Source organism: Bubalus bubalis, chromosome 13 (assembly GCF_019923935.1).
Source record: "Bubalus bubalis isolate 160015118507 breed Murrah chromosome 13, NDDB_SH_1, whole genome shotgun sequence".
Taxonomy (NCBI): domain Eukaryota; kingdom Metazoa; phylum Chordata; class Mammalia; order Artiodactyla; family Bovidae; genus Bubalus; species Bubalus bubalis.
The window spans coordinates 17577189-17599683 of record NC_059169.1 but is presented as its reverse complement, the minus strand read 5'-3'; the positions used below and the strand labels follow the sequence as shown (position 1 = coordinate 17599683).

Below are 22495 nucleotides of genomic sequence, written 5' to 3'. Positions count from 1 at the left end.
TCTTTTGACTTCTTGGGCAGCTTCTGGAATATCACCTCCTGTCCTACTTCACATGCATTGTCAGATGGGATCATCAGTGGGGCATTGAGTAGATACCAGGCTGTCAGCATTGAGGCAGTGCCTGTAGCCTCACTCCCCAAGCTGGATGTGCACAAGAGCGAACTCTGGGGAGGAAGATGACAGGAGTGGGGCATCCCCAACCAAAGGGATGCTCTAGGCTCTAAGCAGTGTGTCTGGTTACCTGGTCTAGACATCAGAGTAGGAAGTGAGCTCTACCTGCAGACTTTCATGAGAGATGGTGTGGCATTCAAGACTGCCTAACAGTGACTCTTAATTTCTAGAAATGTTTTGTGTCAGGCATCCTTAGTCCTTCATTTTATGTTCTTGAGTGCTAATTGGAAAAGTAACCTTTTATTTCTAGTTTTTACCTGTCACTTTATTGTTCTTACCTCTCAACATTGTATTTCAAAGACTGTCCCCCAACGTACCATGTTTCCATAATAAATAAAGGATGCTGTGAAATGTATCTGTTTCAAGCCCTTTGTCAGGCTTTAGACATAGCAGCAGAAAGATGGCTTGATCTCCAGCTCAGTTAAGGGTCTCTTCAATTAAATTCTTTGCTCCTATATGTACCCTGAAGATTTATTTTTCATTTTTGGTATTATAGCATTGATGACATTCATGGTAGCAGATTCCTTTTATCATCTAATTCTTAGAAATACTGTTAGTTGAAATGTGTGGTTGGTTAGGGAAACTGAAGAAGGACAGAATTTGGAGGACATGTCACCTGGTCAGTCCTAAGGTGTTATCACTCAGCACCTGATCTGCAGATGTGAACATCTATATCCTCTGAACCAGTCAGCTTTGTTGCTATTATCAAAATACATTCATTTTTTTAATGCTTTACTTACTGATTTGTTATTCAGTCATTCAGTCATGTCCAGCTCTTTGCAACTCCATGGACTGAGCATGTCAGGCTTCCCTGTCCTTTGCTATCTCCCAGACCTCACTCAAACTCATGTCCATTGAGTCTGTGATCCCATCCAACCATCTTACCTTCTGTCATCCGCTTCTCCTCCTGCCCTCAATCTTTCCCATCATCAGGGTCTTTTCCAGAGAGTTGGCTCTTCACATCAGGTGGCCAAAATATTGGGGCTTCAGCTGCAGCATCAGTCCTTCCAGTGAATATTCAGGGTTGATTTCCTTTGCGATTGACTGGTTTGATCTCCTGCAGTCCAGGGAACTCTCAAGAGTCTTCTCTAGCACCACAGTTCAAAAGAATCAATTCTTAGGCTGGAACTCAGGTTCTTAATGGTCCAACTCACATATCCATACATGACTTCTAGAAAATTCATAGCTTTGACTATATGGACCTTTGTCAGCAAAGCACATTTCTCTACTTTTTAATATACTGTCTAGGTTTGCCATAACTTTTCTTTCAAGGAACAAGCGTCTTTTACTTACCAATATCTCCTGATAAGGATGTTATAAATTTCTATAACCTCAAGTTTTCTCTCTCTCTGTCAATGTCTATAAACAAATATTTAAAGTAGTTTCATGAAGCAGCGCACTGCCCGTCCCTCCCCAACTTTCTAGTTTTGTCTCACTCTGTTCTCCCTGCTTCCTTTACAGACAAAACCACACTGATGGTCTTTCAGTTCTCCAGATTCAATCTTCACTCTCTTATAATGCGCCCTCTCTAGACTTTTGGCTTAGTCTAAGGAGTCTGCAGTGGAAATGGTGAGATGGTGGAACCTGGGCTAGATAAAGAAGTGGAGCCAAGTGGACTGTGTGATGGATTGAACATGGGCTCTGAGGGCAGAGAGAGAAGTTGATGCTGGTTTCCGGGTGCAGAGACTGAGCATCTGGGTGAATGGGGGAAGACGGAGGGAGAAGGGAAATGCAAGGGTTCTCTTTGGAGCCTGTCATCTTTGTGATGAATGACCTTGTGTCCAGAAAGGATCTTACCCTTCACTGTGGAGCTGCTCTTCCCACTCCTGTGTTAGGAAACCTTCAGTTTAAGATTTCGTGGTTGAGGTCATCAGTGATGTCACGGGGAGGTCCCACCAGGAGGTGTAAGCTTGGCCCTGTGTTTACATCTCAGTCTGAGCTGGTTGTAGTTGCTGACTCCTCTGATAGGAATAACAGGATTAGACCTCAGGGCACCAAGAGACAGGCATCCCCCAGCTTCAGAGTTGGGGATTGTCCTCTGTGCTCCATTCACCCCACGTGTAAAGCTTGTATGTTATTCTGAAGCTTCTGATTAGCAGTCAGCTTTCAATTCAGCAAAAACATCACAAATAACATTCTTTCTCAAAACTTTAATTTTTGAGGCAATCTTATTTTTATTGCTTGCTTTAGAACTATAGACATACCTTGTTTTACTGTGCTTCCCAGATAATGCATTTTGTACAAATTGAGAGCTTGTCATAAACCTGCATCGAGCAAGTCTATAGGCACCATTTTCCCATCAGCATCTGCTTATTCCATGTCTCTGTGTCACCTTTTGGTAATTCTCACAATATATCAGACATTTCCCTATCATTGCAGTTGCTTTGGTGATATGTAACATCAATGATCTTTGATAATATCACTACTTTGATAATATTACTACTATGACTTACTGGAGTCTCTGATGATGGTTAATCTTTTTTAGCAAAGCCTTATTTTTAAGTTAAGTTCTGTACATAGTTTTTTTCAGACATAATGCTATTGCACACATGCTTGCATATCAGATATCAGATCAGTCGCTCAGTCCTGTCCGACTCTTTGTGACCCCATGAATTGCAGCACGCCAGGCCTCCCTGTCTATCACCAAATCCCGGAGTTCACTGAGACTCACTTCCATCAAGTCAGTGATGCCATCCAGCCATCTCATCCTCTGTTGTCCCCTTCTCCTCTTGCCCCCAATCCCTCCCAGCATCAGAGTCTTTTCCAATGAGTCAACTCTTCGCATGAGGTGGCCAAAGTACTGGAGTTTCAGCTTCAATATCATTCCTTCCAATGAATACCCAGGTATGATCTCCCTTAGGATGGACTGGTTGGATCGCCTTGCAGTCCAAAGGACTCTCAAGAGTCTTCTCCAACACCACAGTTCAAAAGCATCAATTCTTCTGCACTCAGCCTTCTTCACAGTCCAACTCTCACATCCATACATGAACACAGGAAAAACCATAGCCTTGACTAGACGAATCTTTGTTAGCAAAATAATGTCTCTGCTTTTGAATATGCTATCTAGGGTTGGTCATAACTTTCCTTCCAAGGAGTAAGTGTCTTTTACTTTCATGGCTGCAGGCACCATCTGCAGTGATTTTGGAGCCCAAAAAAATAAAGTCTGACACTGTTTCCACTGTTTCTCCATCCATTTCCCATGAAGTGATGGGACCGGATGCCATGATCTTCGTTTTCTGAATGTTGAGCTTTAAGCCAACTTTTTCACTCTCCACTTTCACTTTCATCAAGAGGCTTTTGAGTTCCTCTTCACTTTCTGCCATAAGGGTGGTGTCATCTGCGTATCTGAAGTTATTGATATTTCTCCCAGCACTCTTGATTCCAGCTTGTGTTTCTTCCAGTCCAGCGTTTCTCATGACGTACTCTGCATATAAGTTAAGTAAGCAGGGTGACAATATACAGCCTTGACGAACTCCTTTTCCTATTTGGAACCAGTGTGTTGTTCCATGTCCAGTTCTAACTGTTGCTTCCTGACCTGCATACAAATTTCTCAAGAGGCAAATCAGGTGGTCTGGTATTCCCATCTCTTTAAGAATTTTCCACAATTTATTGTGATCCACACAGTCAAAGGCTTTGGCATAGTCAATAAAGCAGAAATAGATGTTTTTCTGGAACTCTCTTTCTTTTTCCATGATCCAGCGGATGTGGGCAATTTGATCTCTGGTTCCTCTGCCATTTCTAAAACCAGCTTGAACATCAGGAAGTTCATAGTTCACATATTGCTGAAGCCTGGCTTGGAGAATTTTGGGCATTACTCTACTAGCGTGTGAGATGAGTGCAATTGTGCGGTAGTTTGAGCATTCTTTGGCATTGCCTTTCTTTGGGATTGGAATGAAAACTGACTTTTCCAGTCCTGTGGCCACTGCTGAGTTTTCCAAATTTACTGGCATATTGAGTGCAGTACTTTCACAGCATCATCTTTCAGGATTTGGAATAGCTCAACTGGAATTCCATCACCTCCACTAGCTTTCTTCGTAGTGATGCTTTCTAAGGCCCACTTGACTTCACATTCCAGGATGTCTGGCTCTAGGTCAGTGATCACACCATCGTGATTATCTGGAGCATGAAGATCTTTTTTGTACAGTTCTTCTGTGTATTCTTGCCATCTCTTCTTAATATCTTCTGCTTCTGTTAGGTCCATACCATTTCTGTCCTTTATCGAGCCCATCTTTGCATGAAATGTTCCTTTGGTACCTCTGATTTTCTTGAAGAGATCCTTAGTCTTTCCCATTCTGTTGTTTTCCTCTATTTCTTTGCATTGATTGCTGAAGAAGGCTTTCTTATCTTTTCTTGCTGTTCTTTGGAACTCTGCATTCAGATGTTTATATCTTTCCTTTTCTCCTTTTTTTGCTTGGATATACTACTACTACTACTACTAAAGTCACTTCAGTCATGTCCAACTCTGTGCGACCCCATAGACGGCAGCCCACCAGGGTCCCCCGTCCCTGGGATTCTCCAGGCAAGAACACTGGAGTGGGTTGCCATTTCCTTCTTCAATGCATGAAAGTGAAAAGTGAAAGGGAAGTCGCTCAGTCGTGTCCGACTCCTAGTGACCCCATGGACTGCAGCGCACCAGGTCCTTCGTCAGTGGGATTTTTCCAGGCAAGAGTACTGGAGTGGGGTGCCATTGCCTTCTCCGTGCTTGAGTATAGTATAGTGTAAACGTAACTTCTATATGCCCTGGAAAACCAGAAAATTCACATACATTGCAATATTCAGTGTATTCTGGTGTTTTGAAACTGAACCCACAATAGCTCTGAGGGATGCCTGTACCAGTTCCTTTCTGGAAAGCAAGTGATTGTCTGTTCTGAAAGCTTTAAGGACATAAAGACCAGTCAATCTGCTGCAAAGCCTGATGATTCATAGGGCAGGCTGCCAGCCTGGGGGAGGGGCATGGGGAAGTGACAGATACTGACGAAGGAAGGGCATAACCAACAGTGCCATCATCATAAAGTCCTGTCACTGCAAGTGCTTAAGGTGTAATAATTACATATTGTTGCACTGATGAATACTTCTGCACAAAAATAGATAGATATTTTCTTTTATTCTGTTTTTAAAAATGAAGAGCCTAACTCATAAAAATATATTTTTGTTACAAAGAAGCAATAAATGTGCAAAGTAGAAATAGGAAAGTTTTTCAAAATCTCATAAAGGGAAGATTACAAAATACGCATCACCAGAAATTAACATTCTGAAAGAGATGGGAATACCAGACCACTTGATCTACCTCTTGAGAAATTTGTATGCAGGTCAGGAAGCAACAGTTAGAACTGAACATGGAACAACACACTGGTTCCAAATAGGAAAAGGAGTTCGTCAAGGCTCTATATTGTCACCCTGCTTCCTTAACTTATATGCAGAGTACGTCATGAGAAACGCTGGACTGGAAGAAACACAAGCTGGAATCAAGATTGCCGGGAGAAATATCAATAACCTCAGATATGCAGATGACAGTACCCTTATGGCAGAAAGTGAAGAGAAACTCAGAGTCTCTTGATGAAAGTGAAAGTGGAGAGTGAAAAAGTTGGCTTAAAGCTCAATATTCAGAAAATGAAGATCATGGCATCCGGTCCCATCACTTCATGGGAAATGGATGGGGAAACAGTGGAAACAGTGTCAGACTTTATTTTTCTGGGCTCCAAAATCACTACAGATGGTGACTGCAGCCATGAAATTAAAAGACGCTTACTCCTTGGAAGGAAGGTTATGACCAACCTAGATAGCATATTCAAAAGCAGAGACATTACTTTGCCAACAAAGGTTCGTCTAGTAAATGCTATGGTTTTTCCTGTGGTCATATATGGATGTGAGAGTTGGACTATGAAGAAGGCTGAGTGTGGAAGAATTGATGCTTTTGAACTGTGGTGTTGGAGAAGACTCTTGAGAGTCCCTTGGACTGCAAGGAGATCCAACCAGTCCATTCTGAAGGAGATCAGCCCTGGGATTTCTTTGGAAGGAATGATGCTAAAGCTGAAACTCCAGTACGTCTCAGTGAACTCCGGGAGCTGGTAATGGACAGGGAGGCCTGGCGTGTTTCAGTTCATGGGGTCGCAAAGAGTCGGACACAACTGAGCGACTGATCTGATCTTACCTGATCTGATCTTACCTGATCTGATAGTGCTATAATATTATTTGGATAAAATTAGAACTATTAATTGTTTAATAATTCAGTTCAGTTCAGCTGCTCAGTCAGTCATGTCCGACTCTTTGCGACCCCATGAATCGCAGCATGCCAGGCCTCCCAGTCCATCACTAACTCCCAGAGTTTACCCAAACTCATGTGCATAGCAATGGTGATGCCATCCAGCCATCTCATCCTCTGTCATCCCCTTCTCCTGCCCCCCGTCCCTCCCAGCATCAGGGTCTTTTCCAATGAGTCAACTCTGAATGTGGTGGCCCAAGTATTGGAGTTTCAGCTTTAGCATCAGTCCTTCCAATGAACCCCCAGGACTGATCTCCTTTAGGACGGACTGGTTGGATCACCTTGCAGTCCAAGGGACTCTCAAGAGTCTTCTCTAACACCACAGTTCAAAAGCACCAATTCTTCGGTGCTCAGCTTTCTTCACAGTCCAACTCTCACATCCATACATGACCACTGGAAAAACCATAGCCTTGGCTAGATGGACGTTTGTTATCAAAGTAATATTTCTGCTTTTGAATATGCTATCTAGGTCGTCATAACTTTCCTTCCAAGAAGTAAGCATCTTTTAATTTCATGGCTGCAGTCACTATTTGCAGTGATTTTGGAGCCCCCCAAAATAAGTCTGACACTGTTTCCACTGTTTCCCCATCTATTTCCCATGAAGTGATGGGGCCAGATGCCATGATCTTCGTTTTCTGAATGTTGAGCTTTAAGCCAACTTTTTCAACCTCCTCTTTCACTTTCACTAAAAAGAGGCTTTTGAGTCCCTCTTCACTTTCTGCCATAAGGGTGGTGTCGTCTGCATATCTGAAGTTATTGATATTTCTCCCAGCAATCTTGATTCCAGCTTGTGCTTCTTCCAGCCCAGCGTTTCTCATGATGTACTCTGCATACAAGTTAAATAAGCAGGATGACAATATACAGACTTGATGTACTCCTTTTCCTATTTGGAACCAGTCTGTTGTTCCATGACCAGTTCTAACTGTTGCTTCCTGACCTGCATAGGTTTCTCATTCGATTAGTCTTATGCAAAACAGAGTATTTCATCAGCAGAACTTTTATAGCAACAATATATTCTTAAAATCCCCCATGTCATTAATTAATTTTGTATAGCACAATTTTAATATCTGCCTAGAATTTCATCTTAGAGATCGAGTATAATTAATCTGAAACTTTGACATAATATGGGCTTCCCTGGTGGTTCAGACTGTTAAGAATATGCCTAAAATGCAGGAGACCCAGGTTTGATCCCTGCTTCAGGAAGATCTCCTGCAGAAGGGAAGGGCTACCCACTCCAGTATTCTTGCCTGGAGAATTCCATGGACAGAGGAACCTAACAGGCTACAGTCCATGGGGTTGCAAAGAGCTGGACATGACTGAGCAACTAACACTTTGACTTTAGAGATTATATATTTTTCAAGTTGTCACTTTTATTAAAAAATCTTGAAATAATTAGATGGATATAGTTTTGCTTAGTGTAAATAAACAAGAGAAAAGATTTGTTGGGAAACAACTGTGACCCAATTAATAGCTTTGTGTACGTGTTGGCTCTCTGAAGGGATTTAACCAGTTTTGGTGCATTAAAACAAACCATTAATATTTCAGCATTTTATTTTACAAAGAAATTATCTTAAAGATGTCATAATCTAAGTTATGACTAAACATATAAGTCATAACAGCAACTAAGCTAATCTTCCTCATGTGCTCCAAAATAGTGGAACAAGACAGACAAATTAGAAATCCTTTTTCTCCTTAGACTCAGTACTGTCTATATTAGAGGGTTCTTCCTATAGATTTTAGGATTAGATGGGTGCTTGTGACCTGTTTTCTCTGCAGCCAATAGCACAGCTGTTGCCTCCAATTCCTGCACACTGCAGTCTTCATGTCACCTGAAATCTCCCTAGAACCATGAACAAAGAAGCATGTGACAATCTGCACTTGCATTAACAGTATTGTTGTCTGTGGTCAACATTTTCAGTGTCTGCAGTTAGAGAATTCTTTGGAAATGAATGATGAAGAACCAAAACCAGGGACAGGAAACTCAGATGTCAGTCTTATGATTTTGTTTTTTGTTTCTTCCTCAGCACAAACCTCTTCTCAGTAGAATTTTCCCCAGAGAAATCAAAACCAGAAACTGTTGTAACATCCCCACCTGGAAAGCACAAAATAGCTCATGCCTAACTAGAGTTTTAGTTAAATTCTGTTTTTCACCTTCATGGAACATTTCTTTCAGAAGCCTACATGGCTGCAATTAGAATATTTCAGAAGAGAAAACTCCTTCAAACACTCCAAAAGATTTCACTCATGTTTTCAAAGGAAAATAACTAATATGAAGATAGAAAGCAGTTGGGGATAAGAGATATTCTTAAGAGGGGAGTGCTTATGTGCAAAGGCAGCAGATTTGGGAAAGTGACTGTGGAGGTGACCGTGACCTGGCCTTCATCATCCCCCTGGTGAGGGACTAATTTATTATTTTAAGATCTAGGAAAGGGTTTTGAGTTAATACTTGCCATGTTGCCCCGTCACTGAGAAAATCACGGGCACCCATGTTACCAATGAGGGACCCACGATGCAAGTTTGGACAGCTGTCCCTGTGTCATCACCTGGCGACCAGAAACAGAGATATGACACAGACCTTCCCCTTGCAGCTCTACTTGTCGATAAGCGGGGCTCTCTCTCTACTGTTGTCATCATTTCTTATCGGGCTTTAACTCCATCCTCTCCTGCCCCCCACCTCTCCTTGCACTCGCCCACCTCTCCTTGCATTCCTGTTTTTCACTGATGGCATCTTGCTAATGAATGGATCAAGTTATCTTGCACTGGGTCCATTTAATTTTTATGTCTGGACAGCTACCAAGAATATCTACACATAAACAGGTTTCATAAAAATGTCTTCATTGAGCTTATATAACTCACTTACTTGTCCAACATAATGTGTTTTTACTTAACCAACTTTAGCTTGATAAGTAATTCAAGGTTGGGGTTCCTGGAGAGATCCTGGGGTTCAGAGATTATTATCACACCAATTTGAATTTGTGATTTAATTTATAGTTTAACTTGTGTTACAGCAAGGGTGGGGATATAGTGGGAAATTATACGATGTTATTCTTATAAAGGATGTTAAAAATCTAAAACTAAACCTATTGTCCTGTACACAAAGAGAATTTAGATTTGCTTTATGTTTATTTGTTCTGAAATATCTAGAATCTTTGATTAAGCCAGTAAATGTAAAGGCTAAGTTGTTAAAATTCTGTTTCCGGCCATTTTTCAGTCTATGTCCCATCTTAGTTCTTGTATCCCCTAACGTGAATCTTGCCTTTTAACTTTAATTAGATCCAGCTTATTTTTGCTTTTATTTCTTTTGCTTTGGGAGACTGATCTAAGAAAATATTGCTGCGATTTATGTCAAAGAGATTTCTGCCTGTGTTTTCCTTTTGTTTTATAGTACCCAGTCTTATCTTAGGTCTTTAAACTATTTTCAGTTTATTTTTTTTCTTGTACACTATTACATTTATTATTTTTACATGTAAGCTGAAATTAAATCATAATGGTTAAAACTTTCAAGCATGATGGCATTTCTATATGGCCTTTCCAGCAATACCATAATCTAAAGTTAGAAATGGAGGTAGTGTTCTTTGACAAACTCCTTTAATAAAGAAACTAAATAAGATGAGTACATGACATAAAATCGCATGTAACATGCCTTTTACATAACCATTGCACTTTATAGAAAACTGCCTCTGCTCCATCTCTATACATCACCTTGTTTGATGGACACACTAAAAGATATTTTTTGGTGTTAATGTAAAACACATTTAGGGACTTTCCTGGCAGTCCAGTGGTTAAGACTTTGCCTTTCAATGCAGGGTGTGTGGGTTTAATCCCTGGTCAGGGACTGAAGATACCACATGCCTCATGGCCAAAAAACAAAAATGTAAAAAACAATAACCAATATTATTAAAAATTCAATAGACTTTCAAAATGGTCCACATCAAAAAATAAATAAATAAATAACCCTTTAAAAAACACATTTAACCTTAATTTTTTAGCTAAGAAGTGTCTCCCCCTTCTCAAATCATTGAATTGGGATTTTAAAAAGTTAATCTTACCATAAAACATGAGAGAAACTTTTATTTTATTTAAATAATTTAAAATTTAACTTAACATATAAATGTCTTATCCAAACCCAGATTGTCTACTTGATTTCAATTATTTTGGTAAGCATAATTTTACTTTATTTAACTTTATTTTTATGAGTGGTATGAGGGAGTATTCTCATTTCATTCATTTACAGGTATGCAGCTTTCCCAGAACTATCTAGCAAAGAGACTGTCTTTTCTTCAATATATATTCTTACCTAATCTTTCATAGGTTAATTGAACATAGATATTTGGAGACATATGTTTTAAAACTGCAGTTTTTCTTCTTCAACATCAGGAGGAGCAGTTATGTTCTATTATGCTATGCTTAAGTAAAATTGCACATTCAGGGCATCTAAATTGGCATGCCCAATTGGCATAGAAAATTAATCATGTAGGTGAGACATTCAATTATTCTTGGACTCTTTTGAGAAAGTTGCCCTTAATGATGATTCACAGTATAAACAAAAGATTAATAGGAATATGCCCTTTGTGAGACTTAAAAAAATGTTTCCAATTACATAAAAAGGATGAAGTTAGCTGCAATACCTATGTGTGGAAAAAATAACTTGTGTCTTGTTTAGAGTTCCAGCATATTCTCTTCTTTTTAAAAAAAAAATAATTTTATTAATTTATTTTTGTCTGTGCTGGGCCTTCGTTGCTATGTGGGCTTTTCTCTAGTTGCAGCAAATGTGCAGACTTCTTGCAGAGGCTTCTGTTGTGGAGCACAGGCTCTAGGCGCTCAGGCTTCAGTAGTTGTGACATGTGGGCTCAGTAGTTGTGGTGCATGAACTTATTTGCTCCACAGCATGTGGGGTCTTCTCAGACTAGGGATCAAACCTGTGACTCCTGCATTGGCAGGCGGATTCTTTTACCACTGAGCCACCAGGTAAGCCCATACCACATATTCTCTTTAGATACATTTACTTTAAATATGACCTAAATGAATAATTAAATTCCACTTAACATCAGAACCAGAGAAGGCAATGGCAACCCACTCCAGTACTCTTGCCTGGAAAATCCCATGGATGGAGGAGGCTGGTATGCTGCAGTCCATGGGGTCATGAAGATTTGGACATGCCTGAGTGACCTCACTTTCACTTTTTACTTTCATGGATTGGAGAAGGAAATGGAACACCCACTCCAGCGTTCTTGCCTGGAGAATCCCAGGAATGGCAGAGCCTGGTGGGCTGCCGTCTATGGGGTCGCACAGAGTCAGACAGGACTGAAGTGACTTAGCAGCAGCAGCAGTATCAGAACTGTTTTTGTAGTTCTATTATTTGGATCAATTATTTCAGATACTTTTCCCTCCTCCATAACCATTAACCAAGGCCACTCATAAGTAGAAAGGCAGAGTTAAGAGCCCCTTCCTCTCCCTTTCAATTTCCAATTAGCAGGTTTATTAATGAGCAATAAAAGGGGTGAAAGGCAGGCAGCTTAAGAAAGAAAGAGAAGGAAGCAAATAAAAGTAATTTGTGAAAACAGATTCAGATCCTAGGCAGTTCAGGTTGGGCTGCCCTATGTGCTATGCAGGCTGTGATGGCTTCAGTTTGGAGCTCAATTTCTTATTTGCTTTTATAGTCTTACCCAAAAGAAAACTGCATTTCTAGAAATGCCTTCTGTGCAAAGCAATTCTGCAAAAGCTGCTTATATAACAGCTCTTTTTGCCAGCCTTCCACTCTCATAATAATAAACTACAACCATAGCCAACGTCAAGAAGCATCTTAACCTCTTGGACAAGGGATTCTGTCCCTCTTGTTGTTCAGTCACTGAGTCTGTCAGTTTCCGACTCTTTGCAACCCCATGGACTGCAGCATTCCAGACTTCCCTGTCCCTCACTACTTACTGGAATTTGTTCAAGCTCATGTCCATTGAATTGGTGATGCCATCCAACCATCTCATCCTCTGTTGTCCCCTTCTCCTCCTGCCTTCAGTCTTTCCCAGCATCAGGGTCTTTTGCAGTGAGTCAGCTCTTCCCATTAGGTAGCCAAAGTAATGGAGTTTCAGCTTCACATTTAGTCCGTCTAGTAGGGACTGACATTATCCAGGACCCTAAAGAAATTCCGGAAGCATTTACTTTTCCCCCCCAAAATATTGCTCAGATTGTCAAATCAACTTGAGATTAATTTGTTGTCAGGACATTGCCATGTGATTTGTATGATGTCAACCTACTTTTTAGATAAATGCAGTCTGATTTTCTTGAATCAAGACATTTCCCAACTCTGTATATCTGTATAAATAGCCCTCAAAGCTCAGAGTCTGGGAGCTAAAAGCACTAACTAATGATAACAACCCCAAATGCTCTGGGCAGAATATAAAATGTTACAGACTGTTCAGCTCCAGTAATCATATTCTAAAATTTTCATATTCTTCCTTTCCTATAACCATATAATAATGAAAGGTCAGGCTGGGCCTTTGTCTACCTAGTAAAACAGAGTAATCAAACCATTTAAATATCAGTCCTACCACCCAAATTCTCCCTGACCTGCCCCCTTTTGAAATATTGTCTGAGTTATGTTACTGGGGGATACTGTGTGCTAATGGGTTTCTTTCTGCTGTTAACAGGTTTTGGATTCAGGGATACAGGAAGAATATAGTTGGCCACATCGTTTGCTGCAAGATAGAAACAGCCTATTTTACACGATGGTGCAACAACTGGGTGAGGCGGAGGCTGCTGTCCTCACCAAAAGGGCAAAAGAGGTGAGCCTGCTGCTGGAAGCTGTAATTAAAATTCACCTCCAGGGTGCACTCTTCACAAGATGTCCACCAAGGGTCTGGGAACAAGTACTCTGTGCTCTTTTCAATTAGAAGCCTCCAGAGAGGAAGTTTCATGACTGGGTCTTAACAACATGTGGCAGGTGGAAGGGAGGTCTGCTGAGAATCTGCAGCAGTGCTGGGGGTGGGTTTGGAATGTGTTAACCCTTCTGTGTGCACACACCTGTGCCTGAGACAGAGATTTGGGATTCGACTTTCCACGTGTTTGGACTCTGAGTTGAGATTCTCATGGAGCACTGAACACTCTGATTTTGAAGACCCTTTACATTCATTCTGATTGGTGTTCAGCACATTTGTGATACAAGTTCTGTTGAGGAATATCCAGGAAATTTGAGAGTTTAAGGGGAAAAATCTTGAAATATTTTGATTCTAGGAAGATCTTCCAGAGAAAGGTGTAGGTCTCTTCTGTTTTGTAATCTGTAAAGAAAACTCTTACCTGAAATTATCACTTTCTCCCTTATTCTTTGTTGTTTAGAATTAGGTTCATTTCCCCCCCATGCTTCCTCTATATTCTAGAAGATGAAATTGTCATCAGGACAAATCAAGAACTCACAACACCTTCACACTGTAGTCTGAATGGTGCCTGAAGGTTACAGAGCACTTTCTCAGAGAAGAGGCGTGTGAGGCACTAAGCACTGTGTGTGGTGTGAGGAAGGGGATCAGTGAGTCACATTCAGGTTACGTGGTATCTTCCTAACAGAGGTGTACTGGTAACCAAGGTCTGGTTTAAGAGACTTAGCCATTGTCATGCAGCCATCTGTAATTCTTTCTGAGACAAGGTGGGAGTGGGATTGGGGTCGATGGGAAGACAGAGGGAGGAAAGGAAGGTCTGGTGTTCTTGCCCCTTAACATGCATGGCTCAGGGTGGGATGTGGCTTCCCCATCGAAAATTTATCTCTGGGTGTTAAATTATCTTTGTATGTCCCCTTCTTCATACTTTTCTGCCTTTCCCAGATTTTCATTTATAAACACAATAAGATTATTTGTTATTTGTGTAATATTTAAAATATCTTAAAGAAAACATTCCCCAGTATCTTAAGTACTTGTATATGAAAGATTTATCTAAAATATGGCCTGAATTCATCACTGTCTCCTCTCAATCCTCTGTAGAAATGAGAAAATGCAGAGCAGGACCTTCCACTGCTCATTGGGTAGACTTCCTGGGTCCCAGAGCTGGCTGAAGAGTTGGCAGAGCTAGAGTTCATGCTTAGGTTTAGGAAAAAGGAAGTCTGTATTCTGAACTTTTCATAAGTACTTACATTGTGTGCAAATGTTGAGAAGCTGAACAAGGAACTCTGTATTTTTTTTATGCCTGAAATTCACCAAGTGCTTTTATCCACTAGAGTGTCTCCTAGTCAGACCATCCCTCCTGAGGCCTAGAGAGCCAGGAATCCCCCAAACTCTTTTGCTCTTTTGACCTTAGGCATTTCACATCAAAAAGAGGTGTTCCCACCTGTATGTCAAAGTCTTCATTTTAAAACTATATTATCATGACATTGAGTAATGAGAAATACAACACAATTTTAGATTGGTTCAGATAATAAGATAATAGGATTCAACCCTCTCTTTGTACAGGTGAGGAAACTAAGGTGCTTTAGAAGGAATGTGGCCCTATGTATATAACTGGTGTTAAGCTAGTGCAGCAGACACAGAATTATAAATTTGTTCTTTCAGTAAATATTTTAAATCAAGTGTAACATACACACTGAAGCAGACATAGGTCATAGACTTAGAAATCTTGTGATTCCTGGCCTAGTAATCCTGCACCTACTCTAACAATATTAATGGTAAGTTACATTTGTGTAGTTCTTCATAATTTATTTTATACAGTTCTCACAGGTATGATTTCACTTACTCTCCTGATGGTCCATTTTTATCCCATGTCATGGATGAGGAGAGTGCGTTCAGAGTTCACTGAAGGTCACTGAGCTGGTCCAGGGAGCACAGAGGGGGAATTGCTGGGAGGCTGGGTGCTGTCCTAGGTACTGTGCTGTGTGTGGAGCCTGAGAACACTTCTCCTGTCACATGGTAGCCAAGGTTGGGCCAGTCACCAAAGTTCACAGGGTGACAGAACCTCAATCTTGGATTTCAGTCCTGCTACTGGCTCAGGTCACCTCTACAGAAAGAAATACATTTCTTAATTCTCATCCCATCTTGACATTACTTCTGCATACTCTGCATCCTCTTAGGAGTATAAACTGTCAGATTATCAGTTTTTTGAATGTGCAAGCATCAGATATCAATGCATTGTTCAGAGCTATAACATGGGGAGTATTAGCCTAAGTCATAAGTTTTTCACTAATAGAACAGAATTCATTCATCTGAAAAGAAAACCCAATATCTGGGAGAAGGTGCTTCCACATCACAGTTTGTTGAACTCGTAGATCAGGTGAGCTTATCACTGTCTGATTGACCCTTTTGGATGATCCATGAAATAGAGAAAGTACCTTTTAGATACATAAAGCTAAAGAGGGCAGTAGTTTGCTAGGGCTGCCATACAAAGACCAAAGAGTAGGCGAACTTAAACAGCATAAACTTATATCCTCACAGCCCTGGAGGTTGGAAGTCTGAGGTCAAGGTGTCAGCAGGGTTGATTTCCTCTGGGGTCTCGCTCCTTGCCTTGTAGACACCATCTTCTATCTGTGACCTCACATGCTCTTCCCTCTGTGTGAGCCTGTGTCCTGTCTCTTATGAAAACTCCAGTCTGTTAGATTAGGACCCACTTGTATGATTTCATTTTAACTTTATTGCCTCTTTAAAGATGCTGTCTCCAAATACAGTCAAATTCTGTGGTACTGGGGGATTTAGGACTTCAACATGTAAAATTGGAGGTGAGAGGGTAACAGGCAAGAAGACCAGGGGTCTCCAAATGGAGGGAGTAGGTTGCAAGTGTCAGACATTTTTTTATCTCTCTCTTAAGCTGCAGGAGGAAACAAACTACTAGTGATATATTTTTTCCCCTTCTCTATACAAATTTATATCCACAGAAAAAGAGATGCAAATAGGTAAATGGGTGTCTGAGAAGGCCTTACAAATAGCTGAGAAAAGAGAAGCTAAAGGCAAAGGGAAAAAGGAAAGATATACCCATTTGAATGCAGAGTTCCAAAGAATAGAAAGGAGAGATAAGAAAGCCTTCCTCAGTGATCAGTGCAAAGAAATAGAGGAAAACAATAGAATGGGAAAGACTAGAGATGTCTTCAAGAAAATTAGAGATACCAAGGGAACATTTCATGCAAAGATGGGCTCAATAAAGGACAGAAATTGTATGGACCTAACAGAAGCAGAGATATTAAGAAGAGGTGGAAAGAATACACAGAAGAACTATACAAAAAAAATATTCAACACCAAGATAATCACAGTGGTGTGATCACTCACCTAAAGCCAGATATCCTGGAATGTAAAGTCAAGTGGGCCTTAGGAAACATCACTACAAACAAAGCTAGTGGAGGTGATGGAATTCCAGTTGAGCTAATTCAAATCCTAAAAGATGATGCTGTGTAAGTGCTGCACTCAATATGCCAGCAAATTTGGAAAACTCAGCAGTGGCCACAGGATTGGTAAAGGTCAGTTTTCATTCCAATCCCAAAGAAAGGCAATGCCAAATAATGGTCTAACTACCGCACAATAGCACTCATCTCACAGGCTAGCAAAATAACGCTCAAAATTCTCCAAGCCAGGCTTCAACAGTATGTGAACCGTGAACTCCCAGATGTTTAACCAGCTGGATTTAGAAAAGGCATAGGAGCCAGAGATCAAATTGCCAACATCCACTGGAACATCAAAAAAGCAAGAAAGTTCCAGGAAAACATCTACTTCTGCTTTATTGACTATGTCAAAGCCTTTGACTCTGTGGATTACAACAAACTTTGGAAAATCCTTCAAGTGATGGGAATACCAGACCACCTTATCTGCCTCCTGAGAAATCTATATTTGGGTCAGGAAGCAGCAGTAAAAACTGGACATGAAACAACAGGCTGGTTCCAAATCGGGAAAGAAGTACATCAAAGCTGTATATTGCCACCCTGCTTATTTAAGTTATATGCAGAATACATTGTGAGAAACACTGGGCTGGATGAAGCACAAGCTGGGATCAAGATTGCTGGGAGAAATATCAATAACTTCAGATATGCAGATGACACCAGCCTTATGGCAGAAAGTGAAGAACTAAAGAGCCTCTTGATGAAAGTGAAAGAGGAGAGCTAAAAAGTTGGCTTAAAGCTCAACATTCAGAAAACTAAGATCATGGCATCTTGTCCCATCACTTCATGGCAAATAGATGGGGAAACAGTGGAAACAATGATAGGCTTTATTTTTGGGGGCTCCAAAATCACTGTAGATGGTGACTGCAGCCATGAAATTAAAAGACACTTGCTCCTTGGAAGAAAAGTTATGACTAACCTAGACAGCACATAAAAAAGCAAAGAGATTGATTTGACAACAAAAGTCCATCTAGTCAAAGCTATGGTTTTTCCAGTAATCATTCATGGATGTGAGAGATGGACAATAAAGAAAGCTGAGCACTGAGGAATTGATGCTTTTAAACTGTGGTGTTGGAGAAGACTCTCGAGAGTCTCTTGGACAGCAAGGAGACCAAACCAGTCAATCCTAAAGGAAATTAGTCCTGAATATTCATTGGAAGGACTGATGCTGAAGGTGAAACTCCAATATTTTGGCCTCCTGATGCAAAGAACTGACCCATTTGAAAAGGCCCTGATGCTGGGAATTATTGAAGACAGGAGGAGAAGGGGATGGCAGAGGATAAGATGGTTGGATGGCATCAGTGACTCAATGGACATGAGTTTGAGTAAGCTCTGGGAGTTGGTGGTGGACAGGGAACCCTGGCATACTGTAGTCCATGGGGACGCAAAGAGTAGGATAGGACTGAGCGACTGAACTGAACCGATACTAATTTACAAAGAGGTTTTTTTTTTAAATTCTGTGTTGCCGTAAGGATACCTGGTTCCACCTGAACTTAACTTTCTCAAACGTTGAGCTAACCAAAGCATTTTTCTTATGGAAATGTTTGTCTTAAACTATGCAAATGAGCTATGTATTTATCCTAGACTCTGTCTTCAAGTGGGTTCCCCCTAAGACTCAGAATTGACATGACAAACCAGTATGTTTTACTCATGCAAATGTTCTCATAAGCTATGTCAATGAGACTGTATTTGCTTAGAAACCAGCCTTTCTTCAAGATTCATGTCAATCATTTTATGGCCAAGGAGAACTCACCTTGTGCCAATGTTATCTCAAAATTCACGTTGTTTGTGAGGGGCCTGGTGCCAGTCTCTGAGTTCTGAGACATTTCCTTTCTCTCATTAGCAGACTGATAGTAGCTGTATGGATCTTCCCTGTAGCTCAGACAGTAAAGAATCTGCCTGCAATGCAGGAGACCTGGGTTAGATCCCTGGGTTGGAAAGATCCTCTGGAAGAGGGAATGACAATCCACTCCAGTATTCTTGCCTGGAGAATCCCATGGACAGAGGAGCCTGGCAAGCCATAGTCCATGTGGTCGCAAAGAGTCGGACACAACTGACCGACTAACACTGCTACTACTAGTAGCTATATACCATCCACCTAAAGACTAGCAGGGGGCGCTCTTTCTGCCCCTTCTGATGTCTATGTCAGAAGCTTTCTCTATCTCTTTTATTTTTTTATACTTTAATAAAACTTTATTACACAAAAGCTCTGAATGATTAAGCCTCATCACTAGCCCCAGATTGAATTCTTCTCCTCTGGATGCCAAGAATCGTAGTGTCTTTTGTGATTCAGCAACAGCCTTTCAGAAGGGACACAGTTCAGCTCCAATAATAAATACCTGTCATCCATTCTGTTCTGTGATGAAGCAGATCTGGTTGAGGTTTTTTGAAGTGTCTTTGTTCCCAGGGTGTAACAGAGGTGTCATTTTGTCTATTCATGACATCACCTAATACAGGCCAGCAGTTATAAAATTCTCATATCCTAGCTCCAGGAGCCTGGACCCATTTGAATAGATGGAAGAAGCGCTTAGCATCCATGTAGCCTTGTGTCCCCCAAGGTCTCTGAGCCTCAGGTTCTCACCTGTGTGTAGAGCAAGATTACAGCCCTGCTGGCTTCTTCACACTTATCACAGGGGTCAGATGAAAGAGCACATGCTTAAGTGCTTGAAGAATATAGAGCGTTTTACAGTATAAAAGTGGGGTCATTTTGTAAAAGGCTGTAGGTAGAAACCTTGCCTCCCAATAATAAAACAAATAAACCCATAGTTCTTCTAGGTTGCTTTAGAGACTCTAAATGAGGGGTCCCCAACTGCTGAAGATCCTTTGCAGTATTCAGTTCAGGTACTTCAGACCATGAAGCAAAGTCCTTTTCAGTTAAAAGTTGCTAAAAATAATATTTTCTTTATAAAAAAATTGTATTGAGAAGGCTTATGGAGAAAGGAACCAGATGATTTTGGAAAGAATATTAAGCAGTAGAAAATGAAATTAATTTTCCTTTGTTCCTTTAACTGTTTTTAGTTTCACCAAAGGAGTACATAAATCTATAATTACAAAATATGTCTAGCTTAATAAAATGGAGGAGGGTGATGATATGCAATTAACCAACCCCCCCAACCCACCCGACTCCCACAAAAGGCTTTATTTTTAAATTCCATTACAACAGAAATAGCCTCAGATTTAAGCCAGTGGGCCCAAGCATTCTTGGAGGGTTTATTTTTCTCCTTAAGTACATTTAAATATATAGCATTTCATATGCAGAGCATGTTATGTTAGCAACAAGAGAGTAAGAAAGTGCACTTACTATGAAGGTGGGTGTCCTAGTGCTTTTCTGTTTCGTGTGCGAAGTTCATTCCATCTCATGATAACTTTGTTTACAGCAACCACAAATGCGCTTGCAGTGAGGTTTTATAAAAGAGATCTGGGATCATATGAGTCGGACACGACTGAGCGACTAAACTGAACTGAACTGAAGCAACCCAGTTTTTGAAAGGAGTCAGCCTCTGATAGATGATACATTTTCTGTTTTAAAGACTCAAATGAAACTTTCACATTCTTCTTTGAGGATAAAGAGTTACACTTGAAGTAGTTTTTTTGCCCAAACATGTTTAGAGATAAGGCTTCACAAGCCCTGACATTATTTTATTTTGTTATGTGCATCTGTAAGGAACCGAGATACAATATAGCTACTCAAAACTGATGATTGTGGAACTTGACAGCACTTCATTTCCTCTGTGTTCTGATTATACACTGAGAAAACCTGTATCTCTTCCAGTTCAGCTAGATTTTGGTAGAATTCAAGAACTCCAAGGCCTGGCAAAGATCTGTCCTATTATTGGGTATCATCTTACATTTTAGAGAAGTCTCTTGGTTGAGTTATTGTTAGCACTTTTGATTCTCTCTTCATTCTTGGGACCCACTATCCACAGATCACATCTCTAGAGGCCCTATAACTGCTTTGCCACACAAATTAAACACCAGGATATTTCATACATGTATGGCAGTGTTTCAGTGCCTGTCAATCAGAGTTTATAAAATATAAAGATAACAACCTGATACTAACATCCAAATCTGTTGTACTCCTTTTATGTGTGAAAATGAGCAAGCCCTGTTCAGATGCTAGTTTTCCTATCCTCTTTGTTACCCTGTTTTTAATTTATTTTATGGAATAAAATGATTTTGCTTATCAATTTATTGTAGTGATAAAGCATATCTGTGAATCAGAATGATCAGAAATCTAGGAGATCTACAGGTTATTTGGCATTATGTCCAGACCCACTGGGGGTTTTAATGGGGCTGCTTCCTCCATAGAATAAATACAGGCCTGGTTTTCCAAAAGTGTGTCTCCAATAGTAATATGATTGCTTCACATGAAGAAGGAAACCTAGAAATGTGTTGCCTTAGGAGAAGGACTTTAAAACTTTTAAACATGTTGTTTTTGTCTTTTTCTCCCTCAGGTGTACTTCAAAAGGAGATAGCAAAATATTACTCACAGTGACCATGTGGTTATGAATGTTTCCAGTGGACAGCCCTCAGCCTTCACAATTTTTGAGTCAACACTGTGATTCTATCATGAGTTCATGTCTATTCCAAAGGCTTTTTTCCAATAGGTTTTGCACTACATAAGCTAAATTCTACTTGTTTTACACCAGCAACAAATATTTACACATTATAGCATGTGAGTTCTCCAACTTCACTCAGTGATTTCAAGCTCTTGAAAAAGGATTTATTATGTTTACTTAAATGTTGTATTACTTTCTTTCTTATCCAAATCAGAGGTGCAGGCCACCAATAATAGCCGTTTCCCAGGTTTCGTGTCTTGAGAGACTCCAGAGCCAAACTCATTTTCTAAGATTTGAGACAAAGTTGTCACAGGTGGTTTTTTTTTTTTTTTTAAACTGTTTCCAGAATTACATATTACTTTCCAGTTATATCAGGGATTCTGTTTACTTGAAGACTGTGTAAAGTTGCTGTTTTGTGTCACCACTTCCTTTAATATGACTAGGATCCATTTTTCCACCAAAAGACCTCTGGTTAAAATACTACAGAGAAAACTGATAGGAAAATGTACAATATACTATAGTTTAAGTGAAAGAAAGAAAGTGAAAGTGAAGTCCTCAGTCGTGTCTGACTCTTTGCGACCCCGTGGACTACAGCCCACCAGGCTCCTTTGTCCATGGGATTCTCCAGGCAAGAATACTGGAGTGGGCTGCCATGCCCTCCTCCAGGGAATCTTCCTGACTCAGGGATCAAACCCAGGTCTCCTGCACTGCAGGCAGACTCTTTACCCTCTGAGCCACCAGGGAAGCCCTGGTTTAAGCCTAGTTTAAGTAACAATAACAACAACAACAACAAAATATATATATATATATATATAGTTAAATACTGAAGGACAATGTTATATGTTCTAAAAGAGAAGGAAGAGAAAGTATACTTTCTCAAAATAGGAGCCCTTCTAAAGGATTTGCTAATGAAGGACAGGCATGTGCTAGACTGTCTTCTAGATAGAGGATTTTAGTGTTTTTTTGTTTGTTTGTTTGTTTGTTTGTTTTAACATTACAAATGGTGGTAAAGTATATATAACATAAAATTTACCATATAACCATTTTTAGTCACATAATCCAGTGGCATTAATCACATTCGCAGTGTTGTGTAGCCACATTGTCTGGGTAACTTTTGGTAATTATGTTTTTTCCTATTCAGTGTGTTATTTCGCAGAGTCATTTTGATAA

At 40.3% G+C, this 22495-nt stretch overlaps 2 protein-coding genes across 3 annotated transcripts in view; both read left to right on the top strand.

Annotated features, from left to right (window-relative positions):
• The window catches only part of LOC123464831 (ATP-binding cassette sub-family C member 4-like), an 891549-nt gene extending 869577 nt beyond the window's left edge, over positions 1-21972 (top strand). For both annotated transcript variants that reach the window (XM_045162471.1, XM_045162472.1), the window contains exons 5-6: positions 13078-13212; positions 21221-21972. In XM_045162471.1, coding sequence (XP_045018406.1) covers positions 13078-13212; positions 21221-21241 — 156 coding nt within the window. In that variant the 3' untranslated portion in view covers positions 21242-21972. The remainder of the gene's footprint in view (positions 1-13077; positions 13213-21220) is intronic.
• The window catches only part of LOC102413807 (ATP-binding cassette sub-family C member 4), a 500000-nt gene that overhangs the window by 151122 nt on the left and 326383 nt on the right, over positions 1-22495 (top strand). The window lies entirely within an intron of this gene.